General features: G+C 48.0%; 1 protein-coding gene across 6 annotated transcripts in view; it reads left to right on the top strand.

Annotated features, from left to right (window-relative positions):
• The first annotated feature begins 457 nt into the window (after positions 1–457).
• The window catches only part of Tango2 (transport and golgi organization 2 homolog), a 44,924-nt gene continuing 21,358 nt past the window's right edge, over positions 458–24,023 (top strand). For 3 of the 6 annotated variants that reach the window (XM_008843016.3, XM_029568264.1, XM_029568260.1), the window contains exons 1-3: positions 458–540; positions 10,559–10,726; positions 20,447–20,542. In XM_008843016.3, the coding sequence (XP_008841238.1) occupies positions 20,487–20,542 (56 nt within the window). In that variant the 5' untranslated portion in view covers positions 458–540; positions 10,559–10,726; positions 20,447–20,486. Of the gene's footprint in view, positions 541–9,377; positions 9,756–10,558; positions 10,727–20,446; positions 20,543–24,023 lie in introns of those variants that run through there. The other 3 variants (XM_029568261.1, XM_029568262.1, XM_029568263.1) reach the window with 3 other exon arrangements.

Below are 24,023 nucleotides of genomic sequence, written 5' to 3'. Positions count from 1 at the left end.
ACCGACTGGCCTGAATTGGAGGAGGACAAAGTGGAGGGAGGGCTATCCCAGACGGAGGATGACCAGGTGTAGTGGTTGGAGCTGAGTGAACAGGACCAGGGAGACCGGGATACAGCCCCAGGGGGCGGATCTGAGCATCCCCCATAGCCTGAAGGCAGCTGGGTGGCCAGGTGATAGACTTGCCGGCAAGGGTGGGACCCAGCGTCTGTCGTGATTTCCCGAGGATATTCCCGCAGACTGGGGAGCCGTGGCGGCCAGGAAGGCCACGGGGTCAAGGAGCTCCGAGAGGGCACGGCTCTCAGTCTTGGCGCAGCTCCGGGGGCGGAGCGCCGGGAGAGCTGCAGTCCCTGAGCCACAGCGTGCGCGGCTGACTGGGCCGTAGCTTTGGGCGCGCCGCCCCGCCTCCCCCCGCCCCTCTGCCCAATGGCGAGCGCCCTGGCGGCGAGTGGGGCGGGGCCTGGGCTGGCGGCTAGGGCGAGCGGGTGCGGCACCCGGAAGTAGACGGCTGCGGCGGTGGCTGCGGTGGAGGCGGTGGAGGCGGTGAGTGCGCTACGGGAGGCTGGGGCTGGCGGGCTGTGCTCCTGGAGAGGCTGCCCCGAGGTCGGGCGCCCGGCTCCTGGAACGCGGTCAGGACCAGGCTGATCGAGGGCGAGGCGGGCCGCACCTCCTCATCCTAACTCAGTTTTCCCTTTCCAAAGTGTAAAATGGAAATTAAACGGCTTGGCTCTGGACTATATGGTCCAGAGAGACAAGACTGTCTCTGGCAAATGAAAGTAGCCCACGCGCTACTGGTAGACGTTTCCGATGATCCTTGCCAGGACTGGGTGCGGGGGAATGGGGGGCGGGCGGCCACCGCAGGCAGGGGCAGGCTTACTGAATAGGAGGCGAGACTGGTGGGACTGGGAGCTGCGTGGTTGTTCCATAGTGGTCGTTGCAGGGTGGTGGGCTGCAGTCTCCTACATAAGTGACTGGCTTTGGAGCCTAGTCATGCAGCCCCTTCTCCCTGAGGCCTGCTGTGAGGCAGCAAGGTGACAATATTCAGAGCAAGTGCTGGGTCATTCCTATGTCTGGTTGAAGCTTTACTGGTGTGGCTTGGTAGACCCTCGCCCCCACCTGGAGGGCATGGCATCTATTGTAGACTGCTTCCAGACCAAGCCAGGCCTGGCCCTACTGGGATCTGCAGCAATCTAGGCTTTGCTTATTTTCCTCTTGGACAAAGGACTAGAAAGGCCCGATGCTGACATCACTGCCCTATCCCCCAGCATCTCTTCTGTGCTTCCTTCCTGCTGGGTCACTGCTTTAGCCTGAGCCTTCTGCCTTTGCACTAGTCCCTGAGCCTCAGGCCTCCTTCCTCCAGTGAAACGTCACATGCTCAGCAGACATGTTTGCTGCTATGGACCTGCTGACTGCTGTTTAGCTACTACTGGGCTCATAGCTGTCTACTGTGAAGCAGATATGACAGCAGCTATAATGAACAGCTGAGTGACACTTTGAACCCTTTAGACAACCCAACCCTTTTCATAATGAAAGAGGCAGGTGGTATTTCCAAGGCTGCTTCATGCCACAGATGACTCCCAGGCTTGTGCTCTTCAGCCCCTCTCCCTGGAGCCCACCTGCATCAGGTGATCTGTTGGATAAGATGGGGGCAGCTGGAGGGGGTTCCTGGTGCCTGTGGAAGATGAATACTGCAGAACCTCTGACCCTCATCCAGGATCCCAGTGCCCCTTCAGGGGAGGGTGAGGTGCTCAGTTCTTCTGACTTCCTTAGGTCCTGCTACTATGGGTTCTCAGTTCCATGTTTTCGTACTACTTTTGTGTCTTTATTTCAGCTTTTGGGGTATAGGTAAATGAGGCACAGCTCTCACTGTCACTCTCAGCAACCTAAGGAGTTCCTCTAGAGTTTTAGGAACCTAAATTCAGGCCAAACGAGAATTTGTGGCTTTGATGCTGAAAGGAATTTTCAGGCTAGCCAGTTTATGGAGCAGAATTTGAGATTATTTTAAAGATACTATAGCTGGGTGTGATGGCACATGCCTTTAATCCCAGCACTCAGGAGGCTGAGGCAGGCACATCTCTGAGATTCAGGCCAGCCTGGTCTATATAGCAAGTTCCAGGCCAGGAACTACAGGGAAGCCCTGTCTCAAAAAAAAATTTATCTAGGCATGAGATGAGGTGCTCAGAAGAAAGTAAGACATGGATTTGGGTCTCTCAAAGATGAGTCACAGCTCATTGGTTTTACAGTAGTCACATAGAGGATTTTGGTGAGGTTTAAAGTTCTGTTTTTTACAGATGGTTCCTGGAGGGGAACCTGACAAAATTGCTATTGGTAAGGTAAAATCTAGCCTACAGAGATACAGGAAGTTTGGCTATCTTTACTGTAAACAGTTTGAGGTTCTCAGGCCCTGCCTGGGGAAAGGAATAAGGCATTACCCAGGGTCATATATATATTCAGGCCTTAAGCCTGGGTCATTGCTGTTGACAAAAATATTTGTTTATGAGGCCAGATGTAGTGGTGCTCACCTTTAATCCCAGCACTCAGGAGACAAGGGTAGGCTGATCTTTGAATTCTGGGCCAGCCAGGGCTGCATATAAGGGTCTTGTCTTTAAAAAAAAAATGTACATGAAAAGAGTATTAACTTTATCAGCAGCCTGTACAGCAAATGTTAATTATGCTGGAGTTTTTGCATCTCAGCTGGTGAGAGGCTTTAATCAGACTCTGGGATGAGGTACTCCTCTCCCTTATGTCCCGGTAATGTCCCGGTAATTTCCCTGTCTGCCTGTCTTGTCTCACTTGGATTGAAGCCCCTCAGTCTCATGTCTTGCTTGATCTCATGTGTGGTAACCAGCTGTCTGGCTGGTTAGCTGGTGCTTCACTGATGTCTTAATTTGTGCACTGTTCTCATTTCATCTTGTGAAAGTGTGATCACATGCAGTGTCATGGAGTGGTTCCTAGGCCTGTCTTCTATACCAGGTGCTGAGCTCTGTGGGAACCCTGGTGTCTGCCCGTAGGGGCTGTTTCTGAGATTATCTATGAAAAGAGTGAGTTGGGGGAGAAAGGGTGCAAGACAGGAAGACTTTGGAGGTGTTCTAGAAGCAGAGTGAAGCTTGTCCTTGACCCTGCATGTGCATGAGAACAGGAGCCCATCTTTTGGTGATGAGTCAATCAACTCACAGCAACAGAATGACTGTGAATCTGGCTTTTGTTGGTTCAGACCAGAGGGCTCCCAACAAGGTCACCTCAAAACAACCAAGCTGATCTTTGAGGTACAACTTCCACCTCCCCTTTTCTCTCAACAATTTATTGTTTGTTGAGACAGGGTCTTGCCATTATGTAGTCTTGTATAGCCTAGAACTTGCTGTATAGCCGAGCTGGCCTTGAATTCATAGCTATCCTCTTCCTCAGCTGGTGCTGTCAACTTTAAATATTTTATTTTAATTTGTGTGTGTGTGTGTGTGTGTGTGTGTGTGTGTGTGTGTGTGCGTGTGTGTGTGTGTGTGTGTAAATGAATATGAATGCTGGTTCATGTACCACAGCACATGTGCAGAGGACAACTTTTGGGAATTGGTTCTTTCCATTGTGGGTTCTGGAGATTGAAACCGGGTCTTCAGGTTTGTACATCAAGTGCTTTATCTGCTGAGCCATCTACTGGCCATATTTTGGTATTTAATTAATTACTAGCCTTTTTGAGACAGGATCTCCCTGTAGCCCTAAGCAGACCTGGAACTTGCTATGTAGACTAGGCTGGCCCTGATCTCACTGAGATCCACTGCCTCTGGAGTGCTGGGATTAAAGGCGTGAGCCACCACACCCAGCTGGCAAGGTCTTTAAGTGCTTGCTTTTATCCTCTGGAGAAGTTGTTTGGAATGCCCTATTAATTTTGTTGTTGTTGATGATGATATGTTTATATACCATGAGGCTATAGGAACCACATGGAGGCCAAGCCAAACTATCTTGTGGGGCTGCCTGGCTTTCCTACCAAGTAGAAGCTGAAATGCAGGGCCTGCCCTGTGTCTACAGCTTTCTGTCATGTCCTTGGTGTACTTACTTGGTTTGTGCTGCTCCTTTGAACTGTGAATGGACAATGACATCCTGGTGTGAGGCTGAATGAATATCTTCAAAACATAGGGAAGATCTGAGGAGAAAGTATCACAATAGAAAATTGTCATGGTGAACTGCTGTGTAGTAACTGGAATGAGCAGCGAGGCTCACCAAGCTCTGCCTGCAGAGGTGGGAGGAGAGGTGGGTGCTGCGGCTGATTGGTGGCCCACAGCATTTATTTCCAGACGTCAGTGCTTCCTTAGCCAAGGCCTCAGGAACAGTGACACTGTGTTCCCATGTGTGTTTACCTCCTCTGCTGGCAGCCACCGGAGCCCACAGCATATCACAGCACATCACGAGTCTGTGTCTGTCTTGTTCTGACCAAAAGAGCAGCTCCACTCCCAGGGGCTGCCACAGCCGGCCACAGTTTGGCTGCAGGAGGTGGGGTTGGGAACCTAGCTGCTTAGCTCTGCAGAGTTGAAAACCCTAGGGACCTTGTCCACTGACCAACCTCTCCAGACTGATAGGCTGGTCAGCCCTAAAAGTTCATTTCCACATGCTTATAAAATACTTGTAATTAAGTGGGTCAGCAGACTGCAGGACCCAGATAGCCTCTGTTTAAAGCCTTGATCTGCGAAACCCATGTAGACTGTCTCAAACTGTTAGATACTCTCAAACTGGGAACTCAGTAAAAATACCTCCTGTCCCTTCACGTGTCTGTCCCTGAATCTCTCATTGCCACATCATGTTTCTGCACTTCTCCCTTCTGCCCACATTCCTTGTTTGCAGCTTCCTCTAGGCCCCAGGTAGTGTGTGTTGCATACTGCTCAGGTGGGTAATTGTGCCCAGGTATTCTGTACCAGGACACATCTGTTCAGTCCTATCTGCAGTGTGCAAGTGATTGGCCTTCTTTTCGCCTACCTCCCCCATCTAAATCAGCGGAGGGAAGAGATTTTCCTTGTTGTGAAACATACTAACTGCAGGTGCACAGGTTTTCAGTATCTTGCTTGGTGGATTATACAGAGGAAGCTCCAGTCACACAACCACTACTTAAAGTCAGGTGCAAAAACTGTTGCAGGCACCCAGACATCTCCTTCATGTCCCCCAGTTGTCCCTGAGACCAGGTGGTCCTGCCTGCCTTCCGACCCCATGGATGGGTCCTGTTTATCTTTGGTCATTGTATAAAAGACTGAGTGATATATGCTGTCTTGGCTGAGACCTCCCTGCTACCTGAGGAGCAGGGGCTTTTGGCCATTTGCTACTGCATACTGCTCCAGGAGAGGAACACCATTGAAAGACATGCAGTGGCTTCAGGCTCCAGGCAATGAGGACTGCCAATTTAGCTAAATAGTAGGGTGCTTGAAAAGGAAGCTAGGCATATGAGAGACTGTGGGTTCCATCCCCAGCACCACACACATAAAATATTCCACACTATGGACCTCACTGTATTACTTCATGGTCCATGGTATTGGCATACTGGTGGGGGTGGCACTGTTACCAGACTTAGAGTCATAGCCTGTGTCTGAACAAGACAAGTTCCACCACCGTCCTCAGTAAGTCAATTAAAAGAGCTAAATTAATAGTGAAAAGCAGAAAAAGATTTATTCAGTGTGCCCACATTGGGAGAGGGACAAAGATATCCAGTGATATCCCTAGCAAGTCCTGTTTGGTTTTTTTTTTTTGTTTATTTGTTTGTTTGTTTTTGTCTTTTTGAGACAGGGTCTCCCTGTAGCCCCATCTGGCCTCACTTTGTAGACCAGGGTGGCCTCAAACTCATAGAGATCCACCTGCCTCTGCCTCCTGAGTGCTGGGATTACAGGCATGTGCCACCAAGCTCCAGCTCACAAGTCCTGTTTTAAATATTGAAGATTCTTTCCAGGTTCAGTGGAGAGGTGCACTGAGATGGATTTCAGGTGATCAGAGGCTTCAATAATGCCAGCCATTCATAGCAGGGGAAGCTGTAATATGGTAGAAATCCAACAGCAACCCACAGAACAAAGGAAAATCCTTTTATTTGTAGACTTTAGAGGAGAAAGATCTCTAAATTTAGTAGATTAGTGAAGGTACTAAATAGGATTTATGCCAAGAGCTTAGCAGTTTAGGAAAGATACTAGATGGCCTGGCTGATCCCCTTAACTGGGTCAGCCTCTTTGATCTAACAAGTCTGTGTTCAGGGTCCCAACATGATAGAAGGTGAGCAGTGTAACTAAGCAGTCCAGCCAAGGTGTAGCCTCTGCCTGCTGTTGTCTCAGCTTCAGTGTCACCTGCGTGTCAGCTTCTCCTGTCTGTCAGTCTCTCCTGCCTGTCAGTCAGTCTCTCCTGCAGTCATCTGACAAGTTGTAAATCTGTAGTAGAAAGATGGTTCCTCCTCTGGTTGTCCCCAAGACTTCAGCCTTTAATTTTTTTTTTTTTTTATCCTTTTTGAGACAGAGTCTACCTTGTAGCCCCAGCTGTCCTGGAACTCGCTATGTAGACCAGGCTGGCCTTGAACTCACAGAGATCCACCTGCCTCTGCCCCCTGAGTGCTGGGATTAAAGGCATGCGCCACAATGCCCAGCCAGCCTTTAATTTTTAATGAGCAGGAGATTCCTGGAAGACTTCAGTTTCCTGGGGTGCCTTGTTTGAACCATCTGGATAGTCAGAGTGAGGGACACAAGTGTTTCTTTAGAATAACATCATTCTTTCCAAACATGCTGATTACAGTGCAGCATAGCATGATCAAACCAGGGTTCTAGAGTCTTTTTTTGAGACAAAGTCTCATGTGTTCCAGGCTGGTCTTGAATTTATTAAGTAGCTGAGGATGACCTTGAACTTCTGATCTTCCTGCCACTGTTTCCTAGTGGTAGAAATCCAAGTATGCACTACCTCTCAAGTATGTGAAGATTCCTTTGTTTTAGTTTTTCATTACTATACAGCCCAAACAAAGCAGACTAACTTTATGAAGAAAACAGGCTTGTTTGGCTCATAATTTTAGGTGCTGGAAGTCCAAACACCATGGTTCAGACTCTGGCCAGGGCCCTCTCCTTGGCTATATCACAGATGGCAGATGGTGGCAATTGGATCATGTATGGGAGCAGCCAACAGGAAGCCAGGGGAGGGATGGCTCTTATAATAACTTGCTCTCTCAAGAGCTCAGGGCTCTCATACAGGTTATGGGCTACTGTAATCCCTTCCAAGAGCAGTACCCTCATTGACCTAAGGTCCTCCCTCTTGGTCCAACCTCTTAAAGGATTTACCATGCCTTACCACCACCACATGGGAGGGCCCTGAGTTTGGGACCCACTCAAACCATATCCAAACCATAGTATCTGTGAATAGCCAAGAAAGAGACTGGCTTTTCAGACACCAGAGCTTGAAATGGAGAAATGGAGTGAGGGTCATTGCTACAGTGCTGAAGCCTGGTAATCCTGCCAGGCCTGAGGGAGTAAGAGTCTGGGATGTGATGAGGCTAGATGGTTTAGCTGACCACCTGGGGAGGATTGGCTTTGCATTTGGGAGGTCCAGTTACACCCCTGCCTTACACCATCCAAACAGGCAGACAAGACCTATCCAAGAGCTAAGCCCACAGGTGGCCATACAAGGAAGCCAGGAAAGAGGTGTTCTCATTTTGTGATAGGGAGGGACTTATTAGAAAGACAGGGACACAAACCCTGTATAGTAAAGATGGAAAAATTTAGCCAGGTATAGTAAAGATGGGAAATTCTAGCTAGGTGTGGCAAATACCTGTAATCCCAGGACTCATGAAGTCAAGGCAGAAGGGTCAGGAGTTCAAAGTCAACTTCAGCTATATAGTGAGTTTGAGGATATTATAACTTAGGATACAGGCCTGTAGAAAGGAGATGACACAAATTATCCTTGAGAAGGACTTTGTTAAGAGATGGGGTCCTGAAGGGTAGGCCTTCAAGTCTGAAGAGGAGCTTCATTGGGAGAGCCATATATAGCGTAACAGAGGACCTAAAGGGAAAAACACACCTTTCTGTCCTAGAATATCAAGAGAGATAGAGCATGGCTGTAGGCAGAGGAGGCAGACACTAGATAGGGCTATAGTTCAAAGGTGCCTTGATCTTGAGCACCGGGATGGAGAGAGGCTGGGCTTGCTTTTTCCAAAGAGGCCTGCATGCTCTGACAGTCAGAGCAGATACCTGTCAGTTCTTTGTCCTAAGGGACAGACCACAAGCCGGTGTACCTGGAAGAAAGAGAAAAGCAGTTAGAGGGTCTGTGATCTAACAGAGGCAAGTTTGGGCTACGTGAGTTCCTATGTAAGAAAGCAGAGGGTGGCAGGGATATTGAGAGAGTGATTTTGAAAATCTTGCTGTGATTTAAGACTTTGCTAGGCAGTTCCACAAGGTCTGGAGCACAAAGGCCTAGAAATCAATACCCAGTGCTAGGGATTCATGGGCAAGGACAACAGTCACAAGGTACTCTGCCACTAGGGGAATTTAACACAGCTGTGGCAAGAGTAATTCCTGCACCATATGCCTAGTGTCAGATTTTAGTGCTAGATGTTTGAGGGGAATTAGCTAGGTTTGCACATAGGATACAATTTATGTATGTGTGCCCACACTTGTGTGTAGGTTGGGTATGTACAAACCATCCTGTGTGGGTAAGGGTATGTACACATGCCTGTGTGTGGATGGGGGTGTATACATGTGCCCGTGTATGGATAGGAGTGTGTACATATACCTGTATATGGATCAGGAAGCTCTGACCACATACAGCATCTAGATGGGCTTCTGTATGACATGTTAGAAATGTTCCCAGCAAGAATTTGCTCCTGGGCAGTCCAGACAGTGGGAGACACACCACTAGCCTGGTTGTCCCTGTGGATGGTTATGGCAACAGAAGACATGAAATGAAGTCTTGGCCTGTGGCATGGAGAAGATGGAGTAGACTGACAGGCAGGTAGCAGACATAAGAGGACAGGTCTCATGCAAACACTGCAGCTGCTGGTGCTACAGTGTGGGATGGGAGCCTGCAAGGCCAGTTTGTGATGCCCAGTAGATGCCCTAAGGAGGGCGCCAGTATATCTCTCTAGGCTCAACCATGCTCCATTTCCCCCAGGGCCTGTCAGTGATATTAGTGCTCTGTCAGTGTTGGTCTCTAGCATTGGCCCCATCCTTCAGGGTATCAGGCTGAGTTTTTACATTGCTCCTGCCAGAGTGATAGCAGCGTTTACTATATGACACAGACCCAAGTCTTTGATCAGGCCTGTCTGTCACCTGCCTGTGTCATTTTCTTTTTTTTTTTTTTTAAACAAGTGTGTGTGTTAAGTAGGCTGACCTGCCTGGAGAGAGTGCCATACAATTGTATTGTTTGAGTCATTCCTTTGGCCACATACATGCGAATCTACAAGAAGGGTGATATTATAGACATTAAGGGAATGGGTACTGTTCAAAAAGGAATGCCTCATAAATGCTGCCATGGCAAAACTAGGAGAGTCTACAACGTCACTCAGCATGCTGTTGGCATTGTTGTAAACAAGCAAGTTAAGGGCAAGAGTCTTGCCAAGAGAATTAATGTGTGTATTGAGTGTATTAAGCACTCTAAGAGGCGAGACAGCTTCCTGAAGCGCCTGAAGGAAAATGACCAGAAAAAAAAGGAAGCCAAAGAGAAAGGACCCTGGGTTCATCAGTTGAAGCACCAGCCTGCCCCACCCAGAGAAGCACACTTTATGAGAACTAACAGAAAGGAACCTGAGCTGCTGGAGTCCGTTCCCTGTGAGTTCATGGCTTAATGTATGAGAAGAAATAAAAGCCCTAGACGTGATAGTGTTTTCTTAAAAAAAACAAACAACAACAACAAAAGAGAGAGAGAGAGAGAGAGAGAGAGAGAGAGAGAGAGAGGGAGAGAGGTGTGGGACACCCTCAGAGGCCAGAAGAGGGCATCAGACCTATAGGCAGTTGTGAGCTGCCTAATATGGGTGCTAAGAACTGAATTTGGTTCCTCTGCAGGAGCAGTAAATGTTCTTAACTACTGAGTCATCCATCTTTCCAGCCCCCTTACGTTTTTATTATATTGTATTTACTTATTCTACATATTGGGTGCACATCCCACAATGAGTGTGGTCAGAGTACAGCTTGCAGAAATTGGTTCTCCCTCTACCATGTGGATGCCAGGCATCAAACTCTGGTCATAGGCCTGGCAGCAAGTGCCTCTACCCACTGAGCCATCTTGCTGGTTCTGTGTTGTTTTCTTGACCAGCTCTTTAGGCAATGAAAGAGATTATTGTCATCTTTCTTAGAGAGGGGATTCAGCTTCTTTGTACTTGGCCTCAGGAATGAAAGTCCTTCTGGTTCCACTGAGAACTCAAGAGAAAAAGGAAGGTGCCTCAGCTGGAGAAGGGACTGCAGGAGGGGTGGAGGAAGTATTCAGTGGGCAAAGGACAGTGCACACTGGGAGAGGGCTCAAAAGCATTATTAGTAGATGCACCGGGAATGCCTGGAGAGCTCTGTCCCTCCTAGCAAGCTCTGTGTGGAAAATAACTCAAGCCAAATGCAAGACGTTTGTTTGTGTTTTGCAGAATTGCCTGCTTGTTAGGCCCAGGGAATCTGAGCCGTGATTTCGGAAGACTTCTACTGGCATCCTTAGAGGACAAGAAGCCCTGTCCTACAGGGTGAAGAGAATTCCCCTTCTGTTCACATCTTGCACATCTTTTTTGGTGTGGTCTAGGTGTGCTGAGGGACACCAGGTGTGTATGGGAAGCACTGGGAGTTTTCCTTCAGGCAGTGACTGTGCCATGTCCCTGAGGGACACTGTCAGCCCTTGTGGAGGTTCAGTACTAGTGACTGAAGTTCTGTCCTGGTGCCCCTACCTCTTGTCTCCCTGGCATGGTCAGCAGAAGCAGGGCCTGGTCCCACCAGGTTCCATGTGGTGTTATTCCTGGGCCTCACCTAATAGAGACCACACATGTCCTCTGAGCATTTGTTCTAGAGGGGGTTGGGCCCTGCAGAAAGTGAAGGAGCCTAGCCTAGAACCTGTTTGCCAAAGCCAGCCATGGCCCTGGTAATGTGGCTGGAGACAGGGAAGCACTGTGGCTAATGGCAGCTCACAAAGAGCTGGGATATCCATTTAGGGTTAGTGTTGACTGTCACAGGGCACTGAGATCTTCCTTTGTTATCTTTTCTACATATAAGAACCTTGACTTTCTTCAGACATGGACAGAGTCACATAGCATAGAAGTCCATCCATCCATTGTGCATTGACCAGCCTTCTATATACCCTGAAAAGCAAGCAGCTCTGCAGAAGCAGGACACACAAACACATATCTTTTAGACGTTACCCCAGGACTCTGGTCAAGGAAGAGTTCCCATGTAGGCAACAGGGGTAGATGTGCTTTTTGTATGACCACTTCGACTTAAACATGGAATGCTTCCAACTTCTGCTTAGGTATTCTGGTTTTCTCCAAAAACATTAAAAGTGAAAATTAAACATGAATAAAGTGTGGGACTGTACCTTGTAATACTCAGCTTTTATAGTTTGACTTTAAAATGTCTCCCATAGGCTCATGTTTTGCTTGTTTTCCTGCAGGTGGCACAATTTTGGGAAGGCTGTGGAACCTTTAGGAGGTGGGGTCTAGTTGGTGGAAGGAGGTCACTAGGGATGGGCCTTTGAAGGTCATACCTAGCTCCTGATTCCAGATACTCTCTGCTTCCTGTCCTGTATGATGTAAGGCACCTTTGCTCCTTGCTCCAGTCATGATCTTCATTATACCTTCCTTTCCATGGTGGTCTGAAACCACGAGCCAAAATCTTTTCTCCTCAAGGTGTTTCTGTCAGGTATTATGAAAAAAAAAAAAAAAAGTAACTTATACAGAAAATTGGTACCAGAAAGGTCATTGTTGCTAAACTTTACAATATGGTTTTTAGGGCTTTGTAACTGTCTACAAGTTGGATTTAGAAATTTGGAGATGTGGGCTCGGTAGAGAAACCCTAAATACTATAAGCTTCACTTAATGAGCAGTTCTGGTAGAGTCCAGTAGACCAGAATGCTGATAGAATGCAGATAGTAAAGACTGCTCATGAGGCTTCAGACCCAAACAGAGACTGCACTGGGAGTTAGGCCATTTGCGTTACATTCTGGCAAATAATTTGTCTACATTCTGCTAGTGTCCTGAATATCTGAGTGAGGCAGAATTCAAACTACTAGACTAATCAATTGTCAGAGGAAATTTAACCAGGTTTGTGGTGAGAACCAGGAGCAAAAAGTAGAATAGATGTGAAAAAACACAGACTGATCAGGAAAGGAATATGAAGGTGCTTAAAAGTAGATACGAAGCTAGTGCAGACAGAATGGCCATAGCTGTTAGAAAGGTTGGCATCATTAAAGACAAACCACACAATTGGGTACTGGGACAGTAGGATAAATGCCTTGAGGGCATTACAGGAAGTGGTAGGAACTTACCCATCAAAGCCTCTTAGTATAAAACTGAAAACTCATTTGAAAGATTTTCATTTGAAAAGAGAGTGCTGCCAGGCTGTCCTGCTGGAAAAGGGCTGCTAGAGAAGAAAGTGGGAGTTCTTTCTTGTTGCTTCTGTTGTTTTGACTTACTTGTTTTTATTTTATGTGTATGAGTGTTTTGCCTACATGCATGTAAGTGCACTCATATATGCAGTGCCTGCAGAGGCCAGAAAAAGGTATTGGGTCCCCCTGGAACTGGAGTTAAGGATGGTTGTTAGCTGCCATGTGGGTGTTGAAAACAGAACCCAGGTCCTCTGAAAGAGCAGGTAGTTCTCCTAACTGCTGAACTATCTCTCCAGCCCTGTTTGTTTTTTTGATTCAGCCATGAAAGCATTTGGAGGCTGCTACAACCAACATCCAGTAGGATCTGGCTATTTCTCAAGCTGGTAGCATAACTCATCATTGTCTACATGGTGTTGAGTTTGCAGGTGTGCAGAATGCAAGAATTACAGGGTCATGGAGGCTTGCTCCTAGTTTTTAAAGGAAAGCCTATGAAGGCCAGGCAGTGCATAGCAGGGGAAGGTTTCCTGAGGAGGTTCTCTTGGTACTTGATGTTTGATGCTATAAGGGTGAAGAATACATTGTAATCTCCAGAATGTTGGAGAAGCCAGGAATGTGAAATGTCTACTGAGGGCAGAATCTGGCAGCAGTGAGTGGAGCCAGCCCACGTGCATTACAGGCAAAAGGGCTATCCAAGCTTATTGGAGCATATATCACAACACCTCATGTCCTGGGTGCTAGACCTGGAGCTACAGGATTTAATATTTTCTCTGGTGGGTTTCAGTCTTGCTTTGTTCTAGTCTTTCCTTGTTGTTCTCACATTCCTCCCTTTTGGAATGGGAATGTTTGCTGTGTGCCATTATAGATTGGAAGTATGACCTTTTTGATTTTTTTTTTCTTTTTGAGACAGGGTCTCCCTATAGCCCCAGATGTCCTGGATTCACCATGGAGACCAGGCTGGCCTTGAACTCACAGAGATTCGCCTGCCTCTACCTCCCGAGTGCTGGGATTAAAGGCGTGCACTACCACGCCCTGCAACCTTTTTGATTTTATAAGAGCAGATAGTTAAGAGTTTATGTTGAGTCTCAGAAGAAACTTTGAATTTTTCAAGTGTTGAAAGTATGGAATTGTTAAAACTATGGAGACTCTTGTAGCTAAACTAAATGTATTTTATATGAAATGGCCACAAGACTTTGGAGGCTGGGGCATAATCTGGTTTAGATCTGAATGGCCGCACAGGTTCATGTTTGGAACACATGTTCCCTAGCTGGTGGTTCTGTCTTTGAAGGCTGTGGAGCCTTCAGGAGGTGGGACCTGGCTGGCAGAAGTAGGTCACTGGGGTGAGCCTTTGAAGGTCATACCCAGGGCTGGTTCTAACCCCACCCCCTCTATTTCCTGGTCTACTGCAATGTGAACTTCTGCCTTGGCCTATCATGGACAGAGCCATTCCATCATGCTTTTTCCTCTATGCTGAACTGAAACTGAGTCAAAATAAATCTTTCCTCCCTTAAGTACTTTCTATCAGGTATTTTGTCACAGTGACACAAAAATAACTTGTGTAACAGTCATACAAAAATTTCTTTTCCAGTACTCTATAGAGGGTCTTGGGTGGCCTCTATCCCCCAGGATGTTCCCTTCCCTGTCCCCCCCCCCAGGTACCTGGGGTGACCAACTATGTAGGGTGATTAAGTTTGGGTCTGGCCAGTCAGATAGCTCATGATCAGGTGTAAGAGCTTTCTGGCTCTGTGGGAGCTTCAAGGATGATGTCTTGCTGGAGCAAAGAGGCAGCTGTGATTGGGCTCAGTGGACCGGACTGCAGAAATGGCCTGCATGGAATAGAGCCTCATGGGCCTTAGGGTCCAGCCCTTCTTGAGGAGTGTGGTGAATCTAGCAGTTTCCAAGAGCAAGAAGGAAGTGAGAGGGTTGACAGTGGCATCACAAGGCAGAAGCCTCTGTGTGGCCTTAGACCAGTGTTCTCTCCTCTCTGACCTTCTGTGCCATCACCTCCTGTAAGGCCACAGTACAAATGTTGGTGAAGAGACCCCAAGATCATCTTCACCCAAGTGATTCACTAGGAGGATTCAGAGAACTCAGAAAGACTGTTGTATTCATGCTGTTGGGCTGGGGATGTAGCTCAATAGTAGAGCACTTGCCTAGCATGTTCAAGGCCCTCCCTGGGCTTAATCCCCAACACTACAAAAAATAGAAAGCTGTCAGTTGGCCTAACTCACAAGGGGCCAGTTGTGGTAGTGCACACCTGGAATTCTAACACTTTGGAGACTAAGGCAGGGGAAATTTCAAGTTCAAGGCTAGCCTGGGCTACATAGGGATCAGCTTTTTACATGACATCTTGGTTGTGCTATATTGCTGATTGGAGTCTATATGAATTGTGGAACATGGTGTGGCATAGAAGCCATGGGGAGAGACTACAGCATGATCTGGGGATGGTGCAGGGAGAGCAGTAAGGTGGCAGGGACATTTCAAGAGACAGGCTGGCTTCCAGGTGTTTCCATGACGTAGATGAACAGAGCAGTTCTTGGATCTGTTGTACTGGATCTGCTGAGTAGACCCAGTGCCAGGGCACCAGTCCCTTGGGAGCAGCTGTAGGCACTAAAGAAGTACCCTTGACTCCAGCACCTCACATTACTTACTGTGAGCATCAGGCTTACCTCTTTACTTCAGTTGAGCTGGCAGGTGCCCCTCCACAAAATCCACCAGGCCCATCTTGCCACATCCCTATTGTGTATGACTTTGGTTACAGTGTCTGAAGTCTCAGTGGAATGGATCACATCTTTGAAACTTAGACACAGTCATTTTCTCCCCTGCCCTGTGGTGTTCTGGGCTGGTCTTTACCAAATTATTATCTAGCACCTGTGCCATTTGGTTAGGGACCTCCTCACAAGTCCCCCTGACACCTGCATTCCATGGCTTCTGCCCTGGTTACAAGGAGGTCAGGAGAGGGGATAGGAGGCAACGTAAGCCCTTTACAACCCAGAGAGAGCTGTGACCATTTGACCACCATCAGTACATCAGGGTATGTGACCTATACTAGTTCAGCAAGCAGTGTCAGGATAGAGATAGGGCATGGCTTCTTGTAGACATGCATGCTGCAGGCTGGGGCTCCTAAGGTCTATGGACAAGACTTCTTGCCAAACCTTATCCCTCCTATCTGCCCCTTCCTCTCTCTGCTCTCTCCATGTTGTCTCCATGTTGACTCTGACCATCTAGGCCTCAGAGGCAATTCCAGAGTCCTCTACAGCCCTAGTCATTCTGGCTTTCTTGGGCAAGTAAAAACATGTGAAGATTCAACTAACCCAGGGGTGGCACCAGGCAAGGTGGAGGTAGATCAGCTCTCCCTGAGACATTGTACTCATGTTCAGCCTCATGTCCTTTAAGGTGAGATCCTTATGATGCGTGTAGTCTTCAGTGACTCCATGGGTTCCCAGAAGACATGGGAAATGATTGGTAGGTGCTCAGGTATATGTGCAGGACTCATTGGGATTTGCCCTGTAGGGTGGTTCTGGTTACCTACATGCCTGTCTGCTCTGTACACAGATAGTGTGGTGATCAAGAGGCCAAGGGCTGGACTCAGGGCTAGCTCTCTGAGCCCTGCAGGTCAAAGAAGCATGAAGGTGATTCAACAAGCAGGGTGTCAGGGAGGACCTCATCATCCCCTGAAGAGGGCACCAAGCCCCTTGGGGGACCTGGACCAGAAATAACCTGCAACTTCCTAGGGGACACATCTGGGCCCAGGTGACCGAGGGAACTGTTAGGGGAAAGGTGAAGTGGGGAAAGGATGGAGGTAACTTGCTGGCAAGAGAAGGGAAAGGGGCTGGTGGGCAGCGGGCCTGGCTTGAGTGTGGGGGGCGAGGGACTGGAGAGAAAGGCAGTTCCTGATGGTCCCCTCCCCAGGGGCTGGCTTTCCTCTGGTCCTTCCCTCCCAATGACTGCGTCTTCATCGAGGCTGCAGCTCCAGGCTGCTTGGAAACTCATCGATGGCCTTCCTGTGGACCATGGAGCCATCCCCACCACTGCTACCTGACCTGGGGAATAACCTGCTCTGGTCATGTCTGACAGTGGCCACACCTACCTCTGCTGGTAGCCCTGCCCAGCAACTAGCACATAGCCTAGGGAAAGCCAGAGGAGTCCAAAGCCCAGAGTGCTGGCCTCCTCTGACACTAGAAGCGGTGTGCTCCTGGTGCAGAGCCCTCAGAATAGCCCTGAGCAAGTGTAGGCGAAGCACAGCCCTGGGCTCAGTATCAGTGGAATTCCAGCAAAGACTGGTGAAAAGGACTTCTGCTACCACAACTTGGCAGGTTCTCATGTCTGGAAGAGACTGGCTCCCTGACAGTGAAGGTTCTTATGTCTTCTGGGCATATGGTTGGTCCAGAATCCCCTATCTGCAGGACATGGAAGAGGGTACACCCAGGGCCCTCCTGAGGCCCAGCATGCATCTTGACTCCTTGCATAGCCTCTGGATTCTGCTGGTCTGTTTCATTAGCTGTGTCTAGTCTGCTACATGCCTCATCTCCCACCCAAATCTGCTGAGCTTTAATTTGTGGTTCCTATAGCTGTCATTTTTGAAAGAACTTTATAAAAGTTCCTTTTTGTGCTTTGAACTCTGGTTTGTTGACTGTCACTTTCTCTGTCCTGCAGCTTTACTAGCTGGTTTTGTTTTTCTAGAATCAGAGTGTAGCTGATCTGTGATGTGCCTATAAATCTGTCTTTGTACCGAGGTCACTGAATTTCAGGGTCCTTGGCCCCACAGTGTAAGTCTGTCTCTGTTTCCTGGAGTACTTGGCTGTCATAATTTCTCAGAAATCACATACCGTCCTTTTTTTACTTTTGAAATTTTATTATTTTTATGGGGGGAGCACGAGTGCTACTGTGCACATGTGAAGGTCAGAGGACAACTTTGTGAAGTCAGCTCTTTCCTTTCACCTTTATATGAGATCCTGGGATTGAACTCAGGTTGTTAGGTTTGCATGGCAAGTACCCTTACTAATAAACCATCTTCCCAGCCTCATTTTTTTGTTGATTTTTGAGACAGTCTTGCTAAGTTGCCCAGGCTAGCTTGGAACTTGCTGTGTAGCTCAGGCTTGCCTTGAACTTGCAGTTCTTCTGCCATAGCCTCCCAAATGCTGGGATCACAGGCATGTACACTCCCTGCTTTCCTTCTTTTTTGGTCTTTTTGAGACAGGATCTCCCTGTAGCCCCAGTTGTCCTGAAACTCACTTTGTGGACCAGGCTGGCCTGAACTCACAGAGATCTGCCTGCCTCTGCCTCCAAGCGCTGGAATTAAAGGCGTGTGCTACCATGCCCTGCCCTTCTTTATTTTTTAATAAATATTTTGTTTATTATTTTTATTTTATGTGTATGAGTGTATTGCCTGCATGTATGTGAGCGCACCTGTGTTGTGCAATGCCGTGGAGGTCAGAAGAAGGCTTCAGATTCCTCTGGAACTGGAGTTAAGGATGGTTTGTAGCTGCCAAGTGGGTGCTGGGAATTGAATCCGGTTCCTCTGCAAAAGAAGTCAGTGTTCTTAACTGCTGAGCCATCTCTCCAGCCCATCCTTCTTTATTTTTAACCTGTGTCCCCAAAGCCTCTGGAGGTGGCTGTGGATGTAGCTTACCTTTATCCTCTGAGCATTTGTCTTTGGATCACAAACTGGCTTGAGGGAGGGTTTTCTGTTAAAGACTAGGCCTTGTCTTTGAGCCTCTATTAGACTGACAGAGTCTGAGCCCCAGTTTGCCATAATAGGCAGATACTCAGGGGCAGAAGCAACCATTGTGCCCTGCTGTCTTCTCTGGCTCTCTGTATTCTCTGAGATGCTGGCACATTTTCATATTTTTATTTATTTTTACTAATATTGGACTAATAGTCTACTCACCATTACTAGAGTGTTAAGTTACTTCGGGAAGATGGTCTCTAGCATTGCCAGGGCACCCAGGGAAGGAACCCAGCCAGTCCTTGCCTACAGCCTTCTGTATGGCCTGGTGCATGGGACATCCCATTGGCTCCATGTCTCCAGTAATCCCTCTCCCAGCATCCTGTGCTTATGCATACCATCACCATGTGGCCTCTCACCTGCACAGCCACCAACTCCTTCCTAAAGCAGAGGCTTTTTTCCCGATTGCCATTACTGACCAGTACCTATGGGGCCTGGCACAGAGCAGGGGCTTGGGTAAAGGAATATAGGCTGGAACCAGGGGAAGTCTGGTCCCTTGGTCTCAGTGGGTATCTTGTGGAGCTGGTAGAGACAGTAGCAGACAAGTGTGTTCATGGAAGTGGATGAGTCCAGTGAGTAGGGGGCATTGTGGCATTGTCCATGGGAAGGCCCCATGAGCCTGGCCACTCCCCCAGAGCTCTGAGGCAGGCTATACCCATGTCAGGCTGTGGTCCAAGTCCCTCTACCACTGTGGTGCTTGTTCTGCTTTGGTAGTAGGCCTGATGTGTTGGAGACAGACACCCTGTGTGTTCCAAGGCACAGTCTGCAAAGATTTTATTTCATAGACCCAAGACTGTTGATGTACGTCACAGGAGTACCTTCAGTGTCTCTAGAGTTGTGATGAATGTTGGGAGTCCTGAAGAAGTGAACAAGAGCTGTCCCCAGGTCTCTAGCCAGTACCTTCTGCTTATATGCCCCCAAGGAGGCTTTGGAGGCCCTCATTGAGGATAATGTCTTGAATATTGCCCTGACCTGCTGAGACATGGAGACTGGGCCACGTTTGAGTATTTGTGCTGGCCTCCTACAAGAAGACCCATCAAAGTCCTGACCCATAAACCCATTTTACATGCGCACTGCCTCCTGGAGAGGTACCCAAATTCAAGTGGGGATGTTTAACACCTGGGATTAAGGCCACTGCAAAGACCATCCCCAACCCCAGGAGTGCCTCAAGAGTGAGCACAGCCTGCCCTGACCCTTCAGGGCCCCCAAAGATACAGCACAGTCCATTTTGAGCTCTAGGACATCTTCTATCGGTGCCCATGCAGCTCAGAGGACTCTACTAGACATATATGTGGTCCAAAGACAGCCTCAGACTGCGTAACACTACCACACATAGGTACACGTGAACATAGATACATACATATACAAAATGGCACACATATTCCACACTCAGGCACCTGGGCAGACTCACATCTGTACATGTGCTGCCCTGTCCCCACCTGCTCATTGGCTCTGCTCACTGCTTGGCTCTCTTAGTACTGGGACAGGTTCTTGGCTGTCTGTGTTTCAGCTATGGGCACTAACTCTGTTCCAGAGCTATGACACTGAATCAGTCTGCATGTATACGTTTCAGGGACCTTCAAGTCACCTTTCTAGAGTTAGTGGCATCTAGATCTAATCTCAGTTCTCATCTCAGAACTGGAAAGTGTGAAGTGCCTGTTGGGCCACAGAGGTTCCAGCATGTGGTCTATGTGCAAAGGGTGTGTACTTAGTCTGTGCTCACCCAAGTGTGTGTGCACATCCCCAGCATAGGTTCCTGCCTACCAATGTAGGTGTGCAGAATCCTTGGGTCCTTTGGGATGGTGGGCTAGACAAAGGCCTATGGGGACAGGTGCTGCAGGTCATCCCAGGTGAGTGAGGCCTGATGAAGTCTCCTCCCTCATTGGCTCATGGGGACCACGTGGTGCTATTGCAAGGGAGAGGGATTGCTGCACCTTAGCCCCAGCACAATTGTGCTTCCTATTCTTGCTGCTGCTCCCCCACTTCAGCACCCACTCACTGCCCCCTTGCAGTGTGTCCAAGATCAGGGAGCATCATGTCATGGCGGAGTTAAAGCTAACTGGTGCTGATGGGCATAGGTAAAGGGAGGTGTCTGTGATGTCGCCAAGCACATGGTTCTTGCTTGTCCAGCTCCACTCACTGTGATGTGTTCTGGGCCACTGAAGCTTCTGTACAGCCCTCTGTCATCTGCTGTTCATTCAGATCATTTTCCTTTTCCCACAGACCTTGTGACCTCACGTGAGCAAAGTCACCCTTGAAACTCATGTGCATCATCTTCTTTAAGTTTGATCCTCGTCCTGTTTCCAAAAATGCATACAGGTAACACCCCACCTTCCTTCACATCTGCCATGCTACACCAGGTCTGGGGCATACAACTGGTTCTCACCAAGAGTCAAGGGCAGAACATAGGACCAGGCTCTGGATGGCTAAGTTCTGGTCTCAGGAGGCCTGGGGAAAAATTGCAGAGGCCTAGGCCTGGGCCTGGCTTCAAATAGTGTGAGATGCTGGCAAGACTACCACTCTAGAGCTGGCAGAGACTCAGAGCTGATGTGCAGAGATGCAGTCAGCTGGCTATCTGACAAGACAGAGGGTCCCAGTGGGGTACAGATCTGTAGGTTGTGATGAGGGTCAGGGCTGTGGAACTGGGGAAGTGGTCATAGTGAGCAAGGTCCTGCCTGGGCTGGCTAATCTGAAGTGCTGGTGAGAATCTGGGTGGTGGTGGTGGATGGAGTAGCAACATCGATGGGTCTCTGGGTCTCAGTCTGAGGAGTAAGAGCAGGGCTTGGTGGAGAAACTGGAGGACCAGCTGAGGACATAGGAAACAGAAGTGGTAGATAGGGAAGGGTGAGAGAATGAGGCAAAGACTGAACCACAACCAAAAGTGGCCTTCAAATCTTTGCTCATGCAATTGCCTGGGAAGTTTTCAAACTTTGAGGTGTTTTCCAAAAGTTATGTGAATCATTTCAATGAGGCTGTCATGTTGAGTGGCAGAGACACCTTGCTGCCCAGCATTGAGGCTGAATTCCCTCATTTCAGGCCAGGGAATGTAGGGGCTCGGCATCTTCTCTTCCTGAAGAGGAAGGACAGCAGGGTTGAATCAGGCTATAGGAAGTAATCCTGAGTGGCTCCTGGCAGAATGAGCAGAGGGAGTCAGGGTTCAACTGCAGGTGGAATCATGCAGGGAAAGTGATAAAGAGCTAACTACAAGAGACTGTAGGGAGAGGCTCGCTGGTGAGAAGTGAACAGAATATAGGAATAACAAATATGAGTAGCAGCCTCTACTCCAGTTTCCATCACTCCCACATTAAGATCCAGAAAGGGTGCAACTGTGACTCACTAAATGGCCAAGTCCTTCAGGTGTCGTGCTGGCCCAACTTGCTAGAATCTTCTGTCACAGGGTAGATAGTAGGTAAAGGTACTGCCGAGATTAGGTGCTGCTTACATTGTGCACTGCAGAAGCTAAGACCCAGCGAACCACATGTTGCTGGTGCTTCTAGAGAGAACGCCCTTTGGTGTCTCTCTAATGCCCTCTACTGGTAAAACCTAACACTGCTCCAGGAGCAAAGTTCAGCTCCATTCTTATAGCAAAGGCAGTTAAGGGTAAATCTGAGCACTTTAGTGCAATAAATTGATAAGTGATATAGCCCACTCCTTTACTCTCCTCAGCCCTCATGTTCACCATTTTATGCTCATGTGAACTCCTGTGCTCCAGGAAAGCCAAGTTGTATTTCTATTTGGTAATTGAAGTTCTTGAATAGGACAGCACAGCCAACCAATAGTCTCTTAGTCATAGGTGATATCTGTTACTCCATGATTCAGCCAGAGTCCCACTTGATATTCTGTTCTCTGAATACCACCTGAAAGTAAAATTAAAATGGGAGGAAAGAGATACAAAGACATTGGAAAGTATTTATAGACAGTAAGTAGGTAGTAAATACCTACTTACAAGCCAAGTGTGGTGGCACATATCTGTAATCCAGGCTATTCAGGAGGCTCAGGCAGGAGGACAGTGAGTTCAAGACAAGACTAAGCCCCAAAGAAGAAAATGAAGAAGATGGCAATAGAGGCGGACCTACTACTGTCCTCATTCCTGGTGATCACCATGTAGTCCTGGCTTCCTTCTCTACCACCCTCAGCTGTTCACAGGTCCATACTATGGAGGGGCCTGAAAATTCTGTCCACCTATGTAGTTTTGGGTGGCTACAGTTTAGCTATTCTTTTCCCACCAGGGGCCTAATACTCAGCCTGACCATGTGATAAACTCTACCTACCTGATCCCTCTTCTGAGAGGCTTCACTTCCAGGAGTCCTGGCCCATAGGAACAGATCCCAGTACTCTCCAGTTACCACCTGGGCCTCACTGTGAGTCACCCTTCAGTTAGTCTGAGACCCTTCATTCAATCAACAATAGGATAATTAGAAAACAGACCTAAATAACCTGAGCCTTAAATATCAATTGGAAGCCAAATGTGGCTCACACCTGTAATCACAGCACTTGGGAGGCAGGTAGAAAGATCAAGAAGGAGTTCAACTCTTTGTTTTTCTTTCAAAACAAAAGATGGGCTGGAGAGATGGCTCAGCAGTTAAGAACAATGACTGTTCTTGCAGGAAACCAGGGTTTGATTCTCAGCACCCACATGGTAGTTAATGACCATCTGTAACTCCAGCTCCAGGAGATCCAATACCCTCTTCTGACCTCAGAGGGCATTGCACGACATAAGTACACTTACATATATGCAGGCAATATACTCATACAGGTGAAATACAAATAAATTTTTTAAAAAAGAAGAAAAGATCAGGAAAGCCAGACATGGTCCTTAGGGCTTACATTATAGCTGTCACAGCTAGCCTTGGTGAAATGGAAGAGTCTCCTTGAGTTTGTTCCTATAAATTCAAACTACCAAGAGGCTAGTCTCCTGACAGGGCTACTCACAGCTACAGGTGTGTCATGGGCTGAACTGTGTGCAACTCACATTCCTATGTTGAAATCCTAACTTCCAGTACCTCAGAATGCAACTTTCTTTAGAAATAGACTTTAAAGAAGTGATTAAGGTAAAATAGGCAACGTGGGTGGTTCCTGATTCAATATGCTCTGTGTCCTTATGAGAAGAAATTAGAGTACAGACTTATAGATGAAGGCCCTTACAAACATAAAGGACAGAGAGCTCTGGAGGAAACCATTCCTGCCCACACCTTGATCTTGAACTTCCAGCCTCCAGAAGTATAAGACAGTCAACTGCTGGTTTTAAAGTCACCCAGCCTATCAGGTATGGCTGCTCTGGGATGCTAGTCCACTCAGAAGGCCAAGCAACTTGGTGGCTCCCTAGGGGACTTTTCATGTACTCAGATGCGCATATCTCCAGGGAGGAACTCACCTGCCTACTTACAGGACACTGGTGCATGTTTCCAATGGAGATGAGTGTTAGCATAGATCTTACTTGCTTTCTTGTTCAGAATATGTATGTTACTGTTGGGGCCTGTCCTTGTGGATCTTACTGTTCAGTATCATCAGCATTCTCCACACATATTTTCTAAAATCTTTGTCCAAAGACTAACTCAGCTGCCCTGGACAACTGAATGAATATGAACCATGTTTTCCCACTTTTGAGGATTAAATTTACTTATGGTGGCTGTTTCTGTTCTAGCTCCAGGGATGTTCACTGGCAGTGGCAGGCTGCAGGCTGGTGGCATAGGCCCTTCTATGCAGCCCTCAGCTGCAGCCGTATAGCCTTCTGACTCATCCACTCAGAGGCCAGATAGATGGGTGTTGCTTTAGGTTTGGGCCATATTCCCAAAAGACA

Source organism: Nannospalax galili, unplaced genomic scaffold (genome assembly GCF_000622305.1).
Source record: "Nannospalax galili isolate Female #2095 unplaced genomic scaffold, S.galili_v1.0 scaffold820, whole genome shotgun sequence".
Taxonomy (NCBI): Eukaryota; Metazoa; Chordata; class Mammalia; order Rodentia; family Spalacidae; genus Nannospalax; species Nannospalax galili.
The sequence above is the reverse complement of the archived record's forward strand: the minus strand, read 5'-3'. Positions and strand labels throughout refer to the sequence as shown.